The 22,361-nt window shown below is 39.3% G+C and overlaps 1 protein-coding gene across 1 annotated transcript in view; it reads left to right on the top strand.

The window, feature by feature from the left end:
* Positions 1–22,361, top strand: part of LOC136877107 (lachesin) — a 1,203,705-nt gene that overhangs the window by 1,142,411 nt on the left and 38,933 nt on the right. Inside the window, exon 6 of the mRNA XM_067150922.2 lies at positions 20,645–20,819. Within this exon, the coding sequence (XP_067007023.1) occupies positions 20,645–20,819 (175 nt within the window). The remainder of the gene's footprint in view (positions 1–20,644; positions 20,820–22,361) is intronic.

Below are 22,361 nucleotides of genomic sequence, written 5' to 3'. Positions count from 1 at the left end.
TAACATTTACATGTGCAAAACTGTGCTTTACTTAATATTATTTGGAATGAAACCATACAGAATTTGTAATACGAACCTCTTGTGGACTTATGAACTGAAAACTGCAAAATATGCCACGATAGCATTGATGCATTTCACCACACCATCTGGTAAACAGCTGAAGGAACGAATAAATCGGATAACACACAGACAAACACAAATATAAAATCAATACTGTTCAGTAGGGGCATCAAATACACAAATTGAGGTACGACTGATATGTACCTCAACTTGAGGTCACCATAGATCTCCGTCAAGCAAGATCCACCATGGATGAGTGACCGCTTAATTGTTTTACTCCGGTGTTAAGAAAAAAATACGACACATATAAAACACTTGTACTATAAATACGACCTCAAAATCATTAACAGTAACCTAACACTACACTAAGAAATACACTGACTGACAGAGCAAATGCAACACCAAGGAGGAGTGGTTCGAAAGGGATGAAAGTTGGGGAAAAAACAGAGTCGGCACGGAAGAATAATTGATATTTATTTCAAACCGATATGCAGGTTATACAATGCGCACGGCATCGACTCAGTAGGATGTAGGACCACCGCGAGTGGCGATGCACGCAGAAACACGTCGAGGTACAGAGTCAGTAAGAGTGCGGATGGTGTCCCGAGGGATGGTTCTCCATTCTCTGTCAACCATTTGCCACAGTTGGTCGTCCGTACGAGGCTGGGGCAGAGTTTGCAATCGGCGTCCAATGAGATCCCGCACGTGTTCGATTGGTGAGAGATCCGGAGAGTACGCTGGCCACGGAAGCATCTGTACACCTCGTAGAGCCTGTTGGGAGATGCGAGCAGTGTGTGGGCGGGCATTATCCTGCTGAAACAGAGCATTGGGCAGCCCCTGAAGGTACGGGAGTGCCACCGGCCGCAGCACATGCTGCACATAGCGGTGGGCATTTAACGTGCCTTGAATACGCACTAGAGGTGACGTGGAATCATACGCAATAGCGCCCCAAACCATGATGCCGCGTTGTCTAGCGGTAGGGCGCTCCACAGTTACTGCCGGATTTGACCTTTCTCCACGCCGACGCCACACTCGTCTGCGGTGACTATCACTGACAGAACAGAAGCGTGACTCATCGGAGAACACGACGTTCCGCCATTCCCTCATCCAAGTCGCTCTAGCCCGGCACCATGCCAGGCGTGCACGTCTATGCTGTGGAGTCAATGGTAGTCTTCTGAGCGGACGCCGGGAGTGCAGGCCTCCTTCAACCAATCGACGGGAAATTGTTCTGGTCGATATTGGAACAGCCTGGGTGTCTTGCACATGCTGAAGAATGGCGGTTGACGTGGCGTGCGGGGCTGCAACCGCTTGGCGGCGGATGCGCCGATCCTCGCGTGCTGACGTCACTCGGGCTGCGCCTGGACCCCTCGCACGTGCCACATGTCCCTGCGCCAACCATCTTCGCCACAGGCGCTGCACCGTGGACACATCCCTATGGGTATCGGTTGCGATTTGACGAAGCGACCAACCTGCCCTTCTCAGCCCGATCACCATACCCCTCGTAAAGTCGTCTGTCTGCTGGAAATGCCTCCGTTGACGGCGGCCTGGCATTCTTAGCTATACACGTGTCCTGTGGCACACGACAACACGTTCTACAATGACTGTCGGCTGAGAAATCACGGTACGAAGTGGGCCATTCGCCAACGCCGTGTCCCATTTATCGTTCGCTACGTGCGCAGCACAGCGGCGCATTTCACATCATGAGCATACCTCAGTGACGTCAGTCTACCCTGCAATTGGCATAAAGTTCTGACCACTCCTTCTTGGTGTTGCATTTGCTCTGTCAGTCAGTGTACAATAATCTCCTGTTGAGCAACATTTATCTGGATGGTTAGCCACTTACACAAGTACTACATGGTGATTTTCTGCAATAGAAGCTTCACTCCTTCAGCCTGAAGTACTGTAAATGCAAATACTCAGGTCTTGCAGTGTAGACAGTAAAATGGTCGAACGCATGAACAAAACTTCCAATAATATTCCACTGTCAGAAGACGAATAATTCGCTCACCGTGTCCGTCAGCCAACCTCCTCCATTGTACACTTCTTCCTGGAAAGGAGGGGAGAAAACAACATTATGGGTCGCTATATGTGCATTCTCGCCAAAGTTATCCGTGCCTAAAAAGGGTTAAACCAATGTTACTCCTTATTCAAGTTTTACTGTTTAAACAATGGTGATTACTTAGTATAATGCATGGTAGAGGTTCCCTAGCTGTAGCAGATCTCATTTTTCCGCCACGCTGGCGGTCATTCATAAAGTTACATGTGCAATTAGAACAAAGTGCGTTACCATGCTGACTCGTTCAACACGAGGTATTAAGGCTGTTGTTCTGTTCGTAATGCCGTTCGTCTCCTGAGGCAAACCTAGATATATTACGTAATTATATCAACACCTAGAACGGAATACGACCCATATCCTTGGGAAAGAACTATAATATCCATGCATTTTTGTTTAAGGAAGAAGTCTACATTGTTTTGTCATTTCCTTCCCTTTCGTAATATAGTACACAATAGTGAAATACCAAGACACTACTCTGTGCATTGTGAAGGGTTTAAGGACTTGAAAGATATGTGCCATAATTACTGTGCCAGAGACGGTAAACGAATTGTCACCCACGGGAAAGTAGAATCAGAGTGAGACTTTTGCAGAGCACTATTTCTGTGTTGAAATGAACACCCAATAAGCGGCATTTAGGAGTGTTTCGACAAGCGCGTTAAGGGACTTCAGAGTTTGCATAATTCATTTATGCTGGTAGATGTGCTTATTTATTTATTTAATCGTATGGTGATTTTATACAATATATATACACAAGGCAAAATCAAACTTTAAAGTCCATCCTTCTCAGCCATTCAGATAAACCAGGTGTGAGAGCGAACAAATCATCAGGAGTGCCTAGGGTACGAATGAAGAGGACAGGGTTGGACCAGGTGCTCAATCACCTGTTCTTCAAGGTTACGATGTTCAGTCATGATTGCTTGATTGATAAGTATGAATTCTGACATTCTAATTCATTACCATCTGCAATTGGCCATGTAACCTTCAAAACAAACGAAAAGTGAACCAAGTATGGTACGATACTCACATGATGAAAATAGAATATCTCCTACGGGTAAAAGTGACAGAAAATACGAAGGCGAATCAAAAAGTAAGTTATACTTCCAAGTTACGGCCATTTATGAAACCACCTACACTCAGCAACACAGATATGACAACATGCTCACTTTTGTTCCCCAAGGGAATGTAAACATATTACGGAACGGTCAACCAACATTTCTATTTCGGATGCGTAGAAATCACCTCCAGCGATATATAACCCCCTGGAGACAGCTGCTACAGTAGTCCACTGGAGTGAAAAAGTTAAAATCACACGAGTTGCATTATCGTGAAACAAAATCACACTGGCGCTCAATTTTACGAAATCTTCATAAATGGCCATAACTTGGAAATGTAAATTTTCTACTCATTCGCCCTTGTAGATTTAACCACACGGTTCCACTTACTGTCAAGGCTACGGAGTTCTTAAGTACAAGCTTACGATACGCCAGTGGCGTCCATGGCCCTTTTAAAGATCATTTAGTTTGTTTTGCTTGTGCGTATGTGTTCATTCTAATATATCCACGTAGGAAACTGGCTGGCTGAGGGGTGGGCAAATATTGCAGAGTCTTTTGACGAAATGTTCTACAGCAGTGGTACGGCTTCCACATCTCCGATTCTTAGACTCTTCAATAAAATTGGTAGGGACCGCTACCAAGTGAGCACGTCTCTTACTTCGTAGCCCCTCTAAACAATCTCCAATCCATCAGTCTAACGGCAGCTCATCTCCAGTCTTTCCCACAGATAATCGTTTACGTCATGTTTATCAGTCAAAATTGGAAAATTTTAAACATTCCAATTTCGATGAAGAAACGCAGCTTTACTTCCAAACGGTAGTGCTTTGAATGCCACCTCTAACCTGAGATTTGTGTAAACACAAAAGTGACCATTATTAAGAGCCATGCTAGTGCATTGTACACTATTCCCTCTCACTAGGAAATGAGACGTCTGATCAAATAACATGGAGAGTCAGAAGGAAATTAAACCATTCAAACCTACTCTGGCTACGTCTGTAGCTGTGAGGGCCTAAGGCAATCCTTTCCTCACTATTAACTTGGATCTCATTGTACTCTCGTATATCTCATTAATGATTACACCAAAGCAAACAAAGTTCTTCTAAATCACCCTTGAAGGGCCTGGGCATTTATTCGGAATGTTCTGTGAAAGCTGTGTACTTATATATATATATGTATGTTTAAATCAGAGGGAAACAGTGACAAATAAGCCGAAACGTATTAGAAATTAGTAGTTTGATAATAATAATAATAATAATAATAATAATAATAATAATAATAATAATAATAATAATAATAATAATAATAATAATAGTAATAATAATAATAATAATAGTAATAATAATCGTTTCTTCGATCAGAAAAGTACAATAAGTTGCTATTTTAGTGTTGGAAGTAATGCACATTTGTCAGATTTCAGCGAAATGCGTTTGTACAATCCATAAAAAAGGTGCAATGAATTATAAACAGGTCCTACTTTGTGTGAGACAAATATGTAATAAATACAGAGCTTTGATAATCTCGCCAAACAGTGTCAGTATCTGTACCATGCAAAATATAATGATAGATAATGGCGAACTCTGCAATTGCGAGGAAAAAGGGTTATCCGTTGTCCATCGTACGATAGAAGCAAGAAATCAAGGGTGAGTTGTGGGTCTATAACAGCCGTAATAATTTTTTTCAATTCCTTGCAGTTAAATGTCACCAACTCAGACAGGATGTTGGCGGCGATAGTATAGGAAATAGCTACGACTGGGAAGAAAGCATTTTTGCGACGAACCTGCATGTTTTATGGAGGCGATAGGGGAGGAAATAGCTTGGACTGGGAAGAAAGTGAACGTGCTATTAATTAAGGTATAGCCTCAGCAATTTACTGTTGCGAAAATGGGAAAACACGGAAAACCATCTTTAGGGCTGAAAACAGTGGGGTTCGAAGTCACTAATTCCCGGAAGCAAGCTCACTGTTACGTGACTGAAACCTCGCTGCCAACTCGCTCAGTAGGGGAAGAAGTGATTTTTCTGTCCCAATTAAGGTTCAGTCCCAGCATTTCACTGGCGTAAGAATTCGAAAAGAGAAAATGTGTTCAAAATTGTCGATAGTGGAATTCCATCCTAGTATCTCCCAAATGGGAGCTAACAGGAAAGCGGGGTCGTTCGCGGTAGCGAAAACATTGGAACGTCCGTAAAACACACAAACACTAACTCGATTCTGACACGACATAAAACTGGAAGTTGGGAGGTACTCCAGAGGGGTCATCAAACTCACTGATGATGTCCGTTCCTGTACAGATTAAAACGCACATTTCTAGCTTTTCAGTCAAGCAACTTAGGGATATGTGCTACGAATTTTAGGTAAATAAAATATCGATGGCCTCGTGCACAAACGTTGTATGTCCAAAAATCATGATTCTGAGAAAACTCAAATTGAAAGTTTATGAAGTTGCAGTTATTTACGACAAATAATATAGCTGTAGCCAGTGTTACTGATCTGTAGATTATTTCTTTGCATTTCAACAATCGAATCACATTCTTGTACCTCAGTAAAGGAATTATTCACTATATTTTAATGGAAGTTCTTGACCTACAACATTTGGCACTAACAATGTGAAGGAGAACTTCAAGGCACAAACGTTGTATTACTCAAAGGAATTGATTTCAACATCATTTTTCATAATTTATAATTAAATGATTTTATTTTCTTAATAGAATCACAAGGTATGAACAATAAGTAATTAAATAAAGTTAACTAATCACTGTTCAGTTACAAATATGTCTGAAATCCTTCAAAAGAGTGTCCGGGACATATAATATTTGTGCTCCATCAAGGCAGTAAGAACTTGAAATATTTTCAACAGAAAAATAGTATGTCCGGACATACAATATTTGCACCTTCATGTGAAATGAAAACCAAATGGACATATCTAGGCTAAAGTTATTATACGAGGCATACAAGATTCGTGAAGTATAGTTGTTGATTTAACTAGGACATGGAATATTTGTACCTTGGAAATCAGCATGTTCCCTTTTATTTTGACATACTATAATTGTTAATTAGCTAGAAATGTTTGAGAGACATCCAAATATGGTGTTAACTCCAAACTGGCCATAAATGAATATAAAATTTTTGTGCACTAAACCATCGGTATAATAAATTATGAGAATAATTTTATTTATTCCTAAAAATTGCCATCCTTTTCTTAATCATTCGCCAATGTGAGTTAATGCAGAGTTTCACGTAAGGCCTTATAACTACATTCAGTGTGGACACTTTTCAAGAAAATAAAAAAATGCCTGAAGATATTGAACTAAGGAACACATTACAGAAATCTTTATGTAAATAAGTTAATTTGGCTAGGATTTGATTCAAAAAGAAAAGGAGTAAAGACAGGGCTTTTTCCAGAACAGCATTTAGGGCGGGAGTGATTTTTGAAATTTGTTTTTTATTTTGATACAGCTGTCCAAGATCCATAATTTGAAATCTTTCCGGGTTCTTTAGCCCTTCAACTTTCGGTACAATTTTAGAAATTGCTTAATTTTTACGTTCTTCGTCGTATGGGAGCGCCTGCTTTGTCTGCTAAGCAATATTTTCAGCATTATACTCTGCAGGACATACCTAAAAATTTCAAGTAGGTACACTGAATATACAGCTCGAGTATGTAGTTATGTGGTTTATTTTGGTTACTTTTCGTTAACTTCAAAACAACGAGCTAGCTTCCTTGATGTTTTTTCCAGTTCCAATATTCTTATTATCCTGGGTAATATACAATAATTTCTATCAAGGTAAGGTAAGGGTGTATTCTGTCCGAAGACAGGTCCAAACCTCCGCAGAGGTGTGCCTGAGCCGGAGTTTAAGTACTGTTGGAAGATCAGAAGAATGCACATGCCCGGTGAGGGACGGGGCGAAGGGGTTTTCACCAGCAGAGCCAGTGACGCAACGGTTACCATAGCAACTGTGCTACTATCCAGGCGACTTTATATTATCTTCTGCTGGCAGCTCATCACTCTTGTCAGTTGTAATCCAGCAAACTGCAAAGTGTGAGTCAATGTTTTCGTGTAGCAGATACGAGCAGATAAGAACCTAACTATCTGGGCAGAAAAGGAAGTTCGTGCTTGCAGGCCACATTCCTCATTCTTGCATTCTTCTCATCTCGACACAGTACGTGTCTACGAAGATTTTCCATTTTTTGGCCGACAGCTTCAAGTGGCAACAGGTGTGCTTGAATTTTATGCTCTGTACAAATCGCACTCTATGTCTTCGTTTGAACCATCTATCTTCCAGTTTTCCTCCATACAGGATGCTTCGCCGTGTAGAATAACGAAGCAAGTGGCAAACCAAACTTCTTTTTCTCATATTGAAGATTTCAACCAAGGTGCGTGTCTGATTTGCACTTCTGAGAGCGTTCTCATTTGTGACAGAGTCATTCCAAGGAATTCTTAGGAGCCGGTGCCAGCACCACATCTCATAGGCCTAGAGTTTCAGCACTAGTCCAGTAGAGGATCATCAAGAATGGGAATTTGTTCACAGGGACTTGAAGACAACATTTTGAGAGGCATAACTATCCGTAATTAAATTATATGCGATGTACAGGTTGTTATTGATGATGCTGATGATGATGCTGGTTGTTTTAAGGGGCCTGACATCGAAGGTCATCGGCCCCCAGTTTGTTATTCTCAAATTGAAATGAAACATAGGAATTTATAAGTTGTTTGATAGGTTACACTAAACGAGTTCATAGGTTCATAGCTTATAACCGGAGTCTGGATGTTTAGGCTGTAATAGTTTAGAGTGCAAACTTACTAAAACAAATAATAAGTAAACTCTACCTGGATAACAGTTCAGCTATGAGGTTTGTTTAAACAGTAGGGTCGCGAGCTATTAGGACCCCTAAAGCTTATGTTAATCTCGCTACACTGCGGAAGAGCAGGTAGATGACACTTTCTAACAGATAAGTTATGTAGTTTGAATTTATTCTAACCTATTACTGCCTAAACATCCGGATTCCAGATATAACTGATTACTGGTACACTCAGACGGTTTCATTAGGACTTCCCAGAAATAGCTGCCGTCTGTTTGAATTTGACGGATCTCTCGTCGCCCCTCATGTTACATCCTGCTATTAGAGATGAAGTCAATTCAATGCTTTTCCATCTTTCACTTTCAAAACTGCACACCGTTCCCTGTTGCTCATACCACCAACTTTTGAAACCAGTATAAAGTTGCAAAGCTGCGCACATACAGCTCAGATGCACGATGTACTAGATGTCACTGAACACGTAGGCACCTAAGTAGTAGTAGTACTAGGAGTATTTTCATTATTATTCTTATTTTCTACTTATTCTTCCTGGCTTATGCCAGTTTACTTGGGGTCGCAACTGTATATCAATCAAGTCCACTTTAACGTTCGGATGCCTTTCATGACATGTTTCTATAGTTGCTTGCAGTATGATACTTTGTATAAAGACTAACATTAACACCCAACTCAGTTCAAAATCGCATCCCGGCTGGGAGACAAACCCGGGAACCTCTGCACTGAAGGTAACTACGCTGAACATCCTGCTGAAAAGCCGGACGTTTGTTTGTGGAAATATCATGTCAAACCTACAGTAATTTTTTACATAACTAGCCAAATAATTATTACAAAATTTTTACATGGGGAGCCACTTGTTTCTCAAAAATTTGGTCACGGTTCGAATCCCAGCCAATGAAAGGGAACTATTGAAATACAAACCACATCTCTTCGGTTCGGATTCAACGTGAGACTGTGTCTACTGTGATTACGATCACGTTACCACCAGTCATGTAAAACTAGAAGCTTGCATGTATTTCCACTACAGTTAAATTAAAAAGAGCATAAAAATATTGTAAGAAGAGACAATATTATTTTGCTAGATTCATTGTTTGATTGGACGAGGTACTAACGATATCAACGGTAAATCATTTATAATGTCTTTCACAAAAAATGGTTAGTGAAAAAAAAACAACAAACGCGAACGCCATACCATGCTGGTACAAAGTACAGTTTTCGTGTTCTATTTGTCTACACGCTATCTGGATGAAACAACGTGTAGGGTGAGAAGGAAATTAAACCATTCATTACTCATCTAGTTACCTTTGTAGTTGTGAAAACGTCTGACATTCCTTTCTTCCGTTCTCCTGCATTTCATGTCCGACCAGTATAATATTTATTCGATCTTCTATGATCAGACGTTAAATCAGGATTGCTTCACGTGTTCCTACATTTATTCGGAGCCAAAATTAACTTCTTCCAACTCATCTGAAATTTGTCTTTCCATTATTCTGTATATAATCTGTGTCCTATTCTTTAACAAGAATTGACCCATAGTAACTGGAGATGTTTAAATACACACTTACCGTCTTACTTATAAAAAGTCCTTATACAGTTATTTAACTCTTGTTTAGAAAGCGTTTTACATTTTTCTTACTAAGAAACGAGGTATACGCATTGTATTACTATACAGCACGTATACACTCGTTACAAGGCGTAGGAATCTATTCCTGCAGTTCACTGACGTATTTCGCACGTTCACCGCCTTTGTGATCGCTTCTGCTGGTTATCTACGAGCAAAACTTTCCGGAAAGTCGCACAGTAGCACGGCATATCGAAAAGGCAGTGGCAACACTAAGTGAGACAGCTGGAAATTGGCTTATACTGATATCAACATTTCTTCAGCTTGCTTGTGCAATGAACGCCAAAAAAGAAATGGAAAGGCTTAAGAAAAATCAATAGCTCCTAACTGGGATAGTACGGAAAACGCAAGCAATTGTAATTGAATCGGCGAGTTGAAAAGTATACACATTCCAAAATCCTTACTTTTCAGGAGAAAGGAAAACCTGTTTTGTAGCTAAACGAAAGGTTTGATCAAAAAAGCTTCTATTAGGCATTTATGCATCATATTTCTTCGTATTCAACTACGAAGTCTGGAAATCATATTACGTATGGCTTTCAAGTTATGCCATTTTTTATCTCGAGGAATATGTCCCATTTTATAGGTACTCAGATTTGAGAAAGATCTTTGTAGGGGCAGATAATGTACAATAAACTCGCAATTTCAAAAGTCGATTAAGCAGTAATACATTATTACACAAAAATACGCCCAACCATAATTTATTTTATAGTTATTCATTGCCATTCCGTCTCTTTAAAGTGTTTTACTTTACGAAGATGTCTAGGCTCCATAACCTCTGAAAGGTGTATGTCTTCTGATATTTAATATATCATGAAGATCATCAACGTTATCGTCCATTCTTTCAATGTGTGTTCAATGTTAAATGGATAAGTTGAATATTTCACTACGATTATATTACTATAGACAATAAATACCACGAAAATAAACTGCTCACTCGTTTCTTTTTCCGCTACTCACTGTTATACAACGCTTATACCGTACAAGGGTCCTGGTCTGTATAAGCAATTCAATGAATAACTACAACAGATGTATACATAGGAGGCTTATACACGGTTTATTAGTAACGAATTTCACATAAACGGTGTATAAACCTTGTATAAAAGTTATACACCGTTTATTAGTAAGACGGTTAATGTTTACGGTACATTGATCAGAATTTTAATTTCTCGTAATTGTCAGTTTGCATTTGGGAGTTAGTGAGCTCTAACCCCACTGTAGGCAGCCCTGAATATGGTTTTTAGTAGGTTCCCATTTCCTCACCAGGCAAATGCTGGGGTTGTACCATGTTTGATTTCTTAGCTTTCCAAGCCCTTTCCTATCACATCATTACCATAAGAGCTTTCGGCGTCGATGCGACGTAAAGCAAAATGTAAACATATATATTAGGAGATTGTTGTCAAATCAAGGCTGTTAGGTTTATCATTCGAAAAACTAGAAGCAAATTACCTGAACCCCCTTAGAAATTAACTACATGAAAATAATTAAAATAATAACAGTTACAAGCAAACCCGTCGTGCAGCAGAATGTTAGAGCCTTGGCTGCCAAGACGACTGCTGCCGATCCAGATGGTTTAAAGACACTGGAGTGCTCCATGGTGTGTTCAGCATGATGATATCCTAACTTTCTGACCGGGTCCACTGTTTCTCGTAACAGACTTTTTCACGTGACTGAGCTAACCCCGTTCGAGCGCCAAGTCTAGGACTGAAGTCGTTGAATGAGGAGGGAATCGAGACCAAGTCCTTTGGATAAGAGGTAAGCGCGCTATCATTACACCACAGGAATGAACCAATAACCACATCAATAATAAAAGAAGAAAAACCAAGGAAATTTGATAGTAAAAATGATTCAAATTTAGAGGAAAAAGAGTAAATGTTATCATTCAGAAGTAAATTAGGTATATGTAATAAGCTACTAAGGAGAATAAAAAAGGTACGATTTCTATAATCAGTTTCTACGCATGAAGCGAAGAAGAAACAGAGATAAAAACCAAGGCTTCGACGAATGCTCGTTAATGGAGAACAGCGCAACTGACTCATAGTTTAAATTCCTCTCGTGCTGATGAGTGTAATGAGATAATGAATGAGGTACAATTCGGTGAATGGGGCGTTTCAAATTCCATCTCACAGCGGATGAATTCCTTGTTAAATATCTGCAATATAGCGGATAGTTCGTAATTTAAAGCCGAGACTCTATGCTATGATAATTTAAAACTCAGGCACGGGAGAAATTAAATGAAGCTTCATTGAAAAAGCAATGCTGACAATCGATGTTAAAACATCCATGTGTTTATGCATTTTTGTAAACTCCAGATTCCTTTTTTGAACTTCTTTTTCTGTTGGTAGTGGTTTGGGGTTTTGACTGCACAAGGCTAAAAAAGGGGTAGTATTTTGAAGGTAACTACTGTGCCCTTAATAAAGGCACGGCCGCAGCATTTGAATGGTATGAAAAAGAGAAACTATATAAATCTGTAATATATAATCAATAACCAATACAAAAAAACTTCGTGACCAAACCGTGCAGCCAACTCTTTCGGTATTTACAGCAGCTATGGGCTCCAAATTCTATACAGATATCTCTCAAAACCCAGGTAAATAAATTAATTTTTATTATTAACAAGTACATCGAAATTCGGATTTATTCTGGTGGCAGTGATCATTTATAGTAGTGTGATAATGAAGTAATGTTAATAAATTATTAGCAGACAAGAACTATAAAGACTAGAGTACAAGAAGCATTTCCATGGAAAGAAAATATTACAAGCAGTGTTACTAGTTTAACACTAACTAAATTGTTAAATAAAAAATGGATCACTCCAGGAAGAGTAGCTAAGTTTTTTCTGTATTTTAAAAAACATGTGGCAGAAAGAAATAAGAAGAGATTAACAATAACTGGAAGTAATGCCATTGTTAGTAGGTAAGGTAAGGGTTATTCTGCCCGAAGGCAGGTCCGAACCTCCGCAGAGGTGCTCCTGAGCCGGAGTTTATTTGCGGTAGGGTGGCCAGTTCCATTCCGCTCCTCCATTCCCTTACCCCCACCAACAGCGCTTGGCAACCCATCCAACTCCTGACCATGCCCAATGTTGCTTAACTTCGGAGATCTCATGCGATCCGGTGTTTCAACACGGCTACGGCCGTTGCCATTGTTAGTAAATGTGATGTTGATGAGTGTGATGAAAGACAAGTAAACTGGAATTATAAGTTGTAAAATGAGGAATGAGAGGTAACATGTAAACAGAATAGTGCACTAAGTAGAAACATGAAGACAATGTAAGACCTAAGTTCAGCAGAGATGTAATATGATGACTGTACAACAAGTGGTAGTGGATCGTGTCAAGAGAGGTAGACGTGGAATGTTATGACTTGCTGTGTCAGTCAGGTGAGATAAAGGAGGATACTTACCTCCACATAGATGGCCTTGCGCCAAGGTGCCAGTGTGCCGTAATGCCGTAATTTATTTAATGTAGTAATATAAACATTGTTTTATTAGTAATATAGGTAGGGGACGGTACATGTTGTCCTAGACTATGTAATATTGTTAACGTCTAGGACAAAATAAATTATATTCAGTATAGTAATAGTCAATAATTGTGAAATGGAAATGTAAGGCATGTATCACATTTAATGAATTGTAAAAAACGAATGCTCTCTCCCAAGCTTCAAGTGATCCTGAACTGGGAGACGGGAGTATTCATTCATTCATTCATTCATTCATTCATTCATTCATTCATTCATTCATACTAGTTTAACATTCTAAATTCAGCATCATCATATACAGATTCACACACAACTTAAGTATTTCCAGTGTTTGACACTACGGCTTACAATGTTATAGGTTGAGCGTACCCTAGCCTAACATTACAACACCGTCTTAGTATCGTAAATACAATACGTTGATATACAAATTCGCACATACCTTAAATAAATCAGATGCATTAATACTACAATTTATAGTAGATTGAGCATTAAATTAAAATATGACACCATTTCCATAGGGATTTGCACACAATTTACAGAGTGCTGGAATTTATTCTTGAAGCATCTTACATATTAGGAAAAACAAGACAACTGCAGGTAATACATTCGTATCAAAAATTCCCCGATTTACAAACGAATATTTACCATAGTTAGTGTTCTGCGATCTACCTTTTATTTATGTCAGCGTCCTGCCTACTGATGTAGCATGGCTGTTCAAGTCTCCCCAATCTGGCTTATTCGTGTAGGCATTTTCATTATCAAATTGAGTCTCATTTATTGAAATACATATTTATGATCATTCAATTTTAACAAAGGGAAATTTGACACCATATTTGTAATAATTTGTATGTCAATACGTCATGTAAAGTTTTATAGAATGCCAATATTTCGCCATATTCTACTGTCATTGAAATTCAAGTATCCACTAGAGGACTGCAGGAATCGTTTTAAATTCGAGAATCGATGTGTTACATTTTTTAGAACGAATTCGTGTCGTCAGGTCACTGGTGTACTAACTTCCTCTGTGGATCAGTGGTAGAGTGTTGGCCTCCGGATCCCAAGATAGCGGGTTCAAACCCGGCAGAGACAGTCGGATTTTTAAAGGGCGGAAAAAAGTCCATTCGACACTCATTGTCGTACGATGTCGCCATGTAAAAGATCTCTAGAGACACATTTGGTGTTTACCCGACAAAATTCATTAAATCTCAGCCATAGACGCCCAAGAGAGATTCGGTTTACTCTGTCTGCCATCTAGTGGGGGCCTAGAGTAAAACGGAATGTCGAAATTGACGAGCAGACAGCTAGATGGCGTCAAATTGAAATGTCTGCACACGGTAGCTGAGACCATACGTTTATTATTATTATTATTATTATTATTATTATTATTATTATTATTACTGGTGTGCTATGTGAAAAGAAAATAAATACCCGCCTGAAAGGAAAAGACCACACATCCATGGCCAGGCCATTTGCACTCTATGGGTTGGAATGCTACCCTTAAACATAAAGAGCACAAGTCGTATATGGAATAGAAATGAAACTGTTACGTTCGTAAAACAGCGAAAATGTAAAATAAAAATATTCTATTATGAAACAATGCAAAGAAATACACACACTATTACGTGACCGTTGGAGCGCGCCCTGAGTTTTCGCATTGTTAACGTGATCTCTACCTTTGGATAGATTTCTTGTCTGGATTTCCTTAAGTAGATCCCGTTTTCATAGTTTGGGTCAAATATGTTGTGGATAATCTCTCCTTATTCTTTTTCTAACTTAATCAGCGCACATTTTTAGGGATATAAGCCATTCTAAAGCAAAGAGAGATACCGGCTTGACGACAGTGTTGTAATGATGAATTTTGGAATTTATACAGAAAAGCATATTTTGTTATATATGCTCCGTGTTACTATTATTATTAATAGATTATTAATAATAATGATATATTCATTGTTATTGTTAACAATATGTATCATAGCAGGCGTTATGTATGACGCACCGGGCGAGTTGGACGTGCGGTTAGAGCCGCGCAGGTTTGAGCTTGCATCCGGGAGATAGTGGTTTCGAATCCCACTGCCGGCAGCCCCGAAGATGGTTTTCCGTGGTTTCCCATTTTCACACCAGGCAAATGCTGGGGCTGTACCTAAAGTAAGGCCATGGCCGCTTCTTTCCCATTCCTAGGCCTTCCCTCTCCCATCGTCGCCATAAGATCTATCTGTGTCGGTGCGACGTAAAAAAAAAAAAGAAAAAAAAGAAAATAAATATGACGTGAAGTAACAGTAATACCTTTGGTATTTCTTTCACGAGTATTTAAATTTATGTGTAAACACTTTTGTTCTATGTGGCAGTTGGTCGATGTAAGCTGAACGTGATATGCATACTGTAGTGCGGCTTTAAAGACACGTTCATAATTCTGAAGACCCAATCTAATAACATGATCGATAGCCGATATTGACGTGAGGACACATTTATTGCATGTAACTGGGTTTGAACCAATAACATAGTCTTTATTCTCAGGATGTCAACGGCCGTAGCCGTGTTGAAACCCCGGATCCAGTGAGATCTCCGAGGTTAAGCAACATTGGGCGTGGTCGGGAGTTGGATGGGTTACCACGCGCTGTTGGTGGGGGGTAAGGGAATGGAGGAGCGGAAAGGAACTGGCCACCCTACCGCACGTAAACTCCGGCTCAGGAACACCTCTGCGGAGGTTCGGACCTGCCTTCAGGCAGTATAACCCTTACCTTACTATTCTCAGGATGATGCATGGCCCATTGAAATGTCTACTTGTTTAACTCAACACATTTTCATTTCTTGTTTTTTCCATCTCCGCGCGTTTTTCTTCTCCTTTTTCCTAACATTTGGCTGTTATTAATGTAGGACTTCATCCCCATCGAAGAGAGTGAATGAATTTCGTCTGCTCGTAGAAGGATCTCTCTGTGGGTGGGGACGTGGAATATGTAGTAAGAGAGTATGTAGCGAGGAGATGAATACGAGCACATTATCTGGCCTGGCGATGTTTTCATTCACTTGTACCGGACATACCACTTTCATTGTTCCTTTCCGATTTTCATTTGCCAACACTTTTTTTCTTACCCCGATGTCTTCAGATTTGCCGGTCCTAAGCTCTCTGCAGATGTAGTAACTTCGTCTCGCAAAACCCATTTGAATTTACCGGCGAAGTGATCTGATTGATTAACTTCAGCAGCTAATAAAATGTCAACCGTGCGAGATATTGAATAATATTTTTCTTCAGATTAGTTATCAGTATGACTGATTCTCCAATGCTCAAGTATTACGTTGTTCCTGACCACTCTGTATTCGAAATCATTTATTGTAGAACCACTATATCTCTACAGGTCTTCAATATAACGTCCTAAAACAAGTTGCACCAGGTGTATGGAAGGCGGAGGATACACGTTTCAGTGCCATCTTTGCTTGAGGGCCGTACCACTTGAATTAAGGTGTCTCGTGTCCTCGACTGCATTAGAAATGGCCCCATTTCCAAACGCACCCGCTCACTGTTATGCACAACAATGCCCCCTGCCACAATGCGACTCTTGTGAGGACATTCTTGGCACAGTGGACTTGGGAGGTCTTGGACAATCCACCGTATTCACCGCACATGGCTCCTTGTGACTTCCGTCCGTTTCCTTAACTAAGGGAACCATTCCGAGCGAGGCGCTTCTATACAGGAAATGCAAGCTGTACAGCGGTCCTTTGAGAACATATAAAAAAGGTGGCACAGTTATTGGTCCTGCATCTTCAGCACATCTGGAGATGGTTGCATCGTTTAGCGGGAGATTACATTGGAAGTCTGTGATGATTATACAATAAATAGTATGTTATGTGCATATCGTTTCTGTTGTGCCAAAACTGCGATTGTGACAATGCTCTTCCTATCCACTATTACCTTTAAGAATGGTCACGCCTCCGTTATAAATTCAGTCCATTAAAGCATTTTATTTGAGTTCATCTTCTCATGCACATGTGCACAGGAAAATGAACCTTAAAAGGAGTCATAAGTGAAATGTTGCGTTTTTAACCAAAAGTAAAATTAAAAATTTTAAACTTCAATTTCTCCCAATTCTTCCTAATTTTCAATCCAGTTATCACTTTGGTTCTAACGCTATTTTTAAAGCTCTAAGTTTTGGATTTAAAGGGTAGTGGCACGACTTATTTAGAGCAATCATACACCCTTTTCTCTCACGTTGTCAGGCAATATGGCATCGAAGTTCTTTCGAGCTACAATTTCAATAATCCTGCTGGAATATATATATATACCTTGTAGTAGGCCTACGCTGTGTGTAAGAGGAGAGCAAAATCCGAGAGATTATCTTACAGTGTAGAGCAGTTTAAATTCAAGTATACCGAGCTCGATAGCTGCAGTCGCTTAAGTGCGGCCAGTATCCAGTAATCGTGAGATAGTGGGTTCGAGCCCCACTGTCGGCAGCCCTGAAGATGGTTTTCCATGGTTTCCCACTTTCACACCAGGAAAATGCCGGGGCTGTACCTTAATTAAGGCCACGGCCGCTTCCTTCCACTTCCTAGGCCTTTCCTATCACATCGTCGCCTTATGACAAATCTGTGTCGGTGCGACGTAAAGCAAATAGAAAAAAATTAAATAAAAATTCACGTATGTTTCTTAAAAATTTCAATTCAATTTTTCTTGCTTAAAATATTATCAGGTCATTGCCACGTACAAAATCCAGTTATCAGATTCAGTTCTTATTAGATTCACCTGAAATTTTCTGATGAAATTTTAATATATACAGCAGTTAAAAGTAGTTCTGAATTTTATTATCTGTTGAATATATACCTTCATAGTGTGTTATTGTTCCTAAGTTGTCACTAAACAAGAGTTTTGCCTATTTTATGAATAATGAGAAACATATGACTGCAAAACACAAAGTTATTATTAAGTCTATGAGTATTATTGTCAAGGCTGTCAAGTTATAACTCAAAACGCTGGGAGCATTTTCGATGTAACATATACAAATAAATATTGTATGTTGTATGTTAATAACTTTCCAACAAATTAATTTAAGAATTTCAAATTTTGTGTGGTTCTTTGCTTTGTGTTTTAAATTTAGTAAATGCTAAATTGTAGAAGTTGAGAAATTCAGTCATGACTCCCCTCAAATACATCGTACTGTGGCAGTGGGTAAATAGGTCATGCAAACATACATTCCCACAGTATGGCACAGTGAGGACTGGTGATGAATGAAGGTCTATGCAGGCGCTGCAAGGGATAAGGACCATCCTTTATACCTGCATTTTTAACAGAAAATCATGTCCCTTTCAACCATCCACAAGTCCGTCTGCTCAGTGGATTCTCAGGGGCGTATCACTGTAAATTGTGACGGATCAAGGTATACCTTGAAGTGACCCATACTTACGCGGCCATGAAAAACAAGAATAAATGTTTACTAAAGGCCGGATTTAAAAAAAATGACTTGAGATGGAAAACAAAGACTCCGATAAATATCACAGGAAAAACCTAAGGGGGCTTGAGCCCAAAAGAAACAGGTTCTAATACTATGGTACATGGTTACTAAAAGGAAAAACTCTTAAAGCCGAGAACGGATCTTAAAATTTAGACCTCAAGATATTGTAGTCACCCGATTCGAGTAGAAGAGAACTATGAAGGTAACCACTCGTAATACCTTACATTTGATTAATTTATCAGTGGCGAATACAATTCTAAGTCCTAACACTGGGCAGAAGGTCCTACTATAGGAGAAGATGAAAAGCCTAACTAGTACATTCTAAATGAAAAACCGATGAAGACTTCCATGTACTTCACACACCGGAACATTCACTTACTTAGATTTATTCTGCCATAACATTTAGTTTGGACCTCCTTCAGGCCGTGACCCACGCCTCCTCAGCTCCAAAGGGGGCCAGTCTCAGTTCTACTTCAAGATGCACACAGTACCGAACTAGCTAGAAAAGACGCGTAGCCCAAAGATCGCTCCCATTATAAAGGGGTCCAAGGATGTGTTTGGACGGCCACAAGTTATAAAAGAGATCCTTGGTTGGTGAAAAGTATTAAATTTATAAACTATGATAGGCTGTTGGAATGGGAGGAGGCGTCAGGGATATAGAAGACAACTTCGGAAACACAAAATATAGCAACAGCATAAGGATATGTTTACCAAATTCAACATTGAATTTTTGGACTTGGCCCTCCAGAGTTCATTCCAATGTATACGTTAGAGCAATCTAACGATCACCGTAAAAACATTCACAACAGTTCTAAAGTTATGAGTTGCTATCAGAGGTGGCCATAACAGAAATGGTGCATAATACAAACAGGAGGGGAAGGTGTACCCCCTGGTAGGCCTACAGTTACAAGTAACATATTGCGTACTGTAAACAGTAATATTAAATACAACCATGCGTAATAAAACAATAGAGAGGGCACATTTTTTCAGTATCACGCTGAGTTGTGCGCGATGTACATAGTTTCAAAGTGAGGATCAAAGTGCATCATAGTCGAAGGGATTGAAATTTAGTGATATGCATAGTATTATTGAAAATTGACAGAGGTGAAAATATAGTACAATTCTTGAAGCCTTTACCCTTCATCGATTTAGTAAAAAATTATAAGAAGCATTTCCCATAAATGTTAAATTACTTTGGTACAAATATTTTCATGTCATTTGGTTAAAAAGTATGTCAGATAGTTGTTAGGTCATAGTGTAAATAACATGATAAAGAATAGCTATGTAAAATTAATAAAATAATTTATAAAATGGAAAAAACTGTGATTTTTTCGTGGTTAAGAAATTATGAAAAGTACATTAAATTTATCATTGTTGTCTCGAAAAATAAAGTCTAGTATGTATAGCCATTTTAATATGCAAATCATTGGCGTGGGCAGGTGTGGTGTCGCTGAATAACTCCAGAACAGGTAAATGTAAGCAAGGCGTGTGTGACAAACGTAATTAAAAATACTAAGAGACAGGTGTTGTAACCGACAAATGTTTTCAAGTAAATTTATTAATGTTTCAGAACTATATAATAATGTTAATTTTAAGTTCTTTGAAATATTATTTTGAAAATGAACCAAACTAGGCTTATGTTATGTAGTTTTCCAGTCTTCCATTACAAGCATAGTATTCTTAACTTTTGTTAAGGGCTGAACTGTGCACCGGTGGAGATATAAGGTCTCGAGTTTCCTTCTATGCGCGGTAGTGAAGAATTTCTCTCAAAAAAACCGGACGAGAGAAAAGATGTTCCTTATGCTGTAGCAAAGTCACTAGCAGATAATTATTATTGTAAATTCAAATCAATTGACAAAAAATATGATTGGTGTAATATTTAAGACAGTAATACTCGCAGCCGGATCACATCCCACACTTTGATAACCATCGCATTGTTTCAGCCTCTGTAAGCACAGACTGACATGAAAATAACCCCTTGCATTGAGGTCAGGCAGACGTCAATGCATTCGTATGTGTCGGAAGTATTCCAGTCGAGTTACATTCGAGTTCTGAGATCAAAGACTTGTTTAGTTTGTGTGTGTATGACGGACCAATTTCCGTCAGTGCTAAAGCCCTTTCCTCTGATGCCTGCAGGTCATGTGGTACCAGGACAATCTACTGCTCGACCCCACTGATCGCCGCACCATGGAGACGCGCGGGAACAAACACACCCTCACCATCCGCAATGTTCAAGGTTCCGACTTCGGTAACTACAGCTGTGTGGCTGACAACTCCCTTGGTCGCGCCAAGAAGTACATGGAGCTATCAGGTAAGTGTTTAGCTAACACATGGATTTTCACATTCCTTACATGTGATGAGAAAAATTCACGAACACTCACGTCACAATCTCAATCGGACAACTGGTTCAAATACGGGACTAACAACACAGTTTTGACATTTGGTATGGTTAAACAATTCCTCACGGTGCAGGGGAAAACGCATCGGCCTGTTACCCAGCGGCCCTGGGTTCGATTCCCGGTTCGGAAAGGGGTTTTTGATTGAAAATTATTAATATCCCTGGCCTGGGGCTGAGTGATTGTGTTGTCCTTAACGTTCCTTTCCTCACATTCAACACTCTACACTTCCTTCATTCCAGTTACACGCAAGTTCATATCCCATGGTGCAAGTAGGACCAAAGGTCTCTATAGGTCGACGCTTCAAATAAATCGCATTAAGAAAACAGATAAAACATCCAGAAGTTCATATTAATGAATATCATTTTCAAATAGGTTACTTGTTGAAAATACAGACTAAAGCAGGGCTGAGGATTGTGTTGTATGCGGCGTATGAATTACAGGGATGTTGCGGACAGCAAGAACAACAGTAAAGAGCCAAGAAAAGGAACAATTTAAGATACAGCTGGGGGTCGAACTCAAGGGCCTCTGAAACATGTGCCAATACGCTGAACATTCAACCAAGGAGCCGGACAATATTTTGAAATCAAATATAATTACTCTTATGACATATCACTCTGAGAACGTTTGTGCAAAATGTCATGTAATTCCACTCTACTGTTTGGACGTGATGATGTTTAGGACGGCCGGTAGACAGGCAGATGTATTTCATTATTACATATAGTCCTAGAGATACATTCAATAAAACATGCAAACAAGATTTAGTGACACCAGCATCAGCATAAAACACAGTTCTGTAGTCGTAGAAAAAATACAAAAACGATCCGGAATACAATGCACGAAGAAAACAATGAAATATTTACAAAAAAATAAAACCAACTGAACGCCAAAGTTTTACACGCACACTTTTAGGTAATCACACTAAACAGTCTCCGTTTGTGGTAGAGTATCACCTCAGCAGAGGTACTAGGAGATTAGAAAGGGTGAATTAAATAAATTCGGTCTTTTGTGTCTACTTGTAAAACATTTCTCTTGAAACATTCGATGTTTCCCTGCCGCCATTATTTGAAACTTACAGCCTACCGGCCATTGCACGAGATACTCTTTGCAATTCCCGATAAACAGTGATGACAGACGCAAGAAAGTGGCTTGAGTAATGTATATATAACACCTTCGATGAGTTGTTTGTACATCTAATTCTATATATTTAATTTCAGCCTGAAATATTTGCCATACGCCATAAACCTTTTGTCGTACCTCCGATACAGCTGCTCCATGTTTTCCTCGATTCTTTGTAACTTTGCTTTGAAAATCAAGTTCCATTTTTTCCTTAAATTTGGGACAGGTAACATAATAAATATTTCCATCATAGATTGACTGTAGATTGGCTGTACAAATTTTTATAAACTACAGGGCACTGTATTAGGAATAGGCTTGTCGAAAGATTCACTTTTCAT

This window comes from Anabrus simplex, chromosome 7 (assembly GCF_040414725.1).
Source record: "Anabrus simplex isolate iqAnaSimp1 chromosome 7, ASM4041472v1, whole genome shotgun sequence".
NCBI classification, from domain to species: Eukaryota; Metazoa; Arthropoda; class Insecta; order Orthoptera; family Tettigoniidae; genus Anabrus; species Anabrus simplex.
Note: the sequence above shows the minus strand (reverse complement) of the source record. Positions and strands in the feature narration are given on the sequence as shown.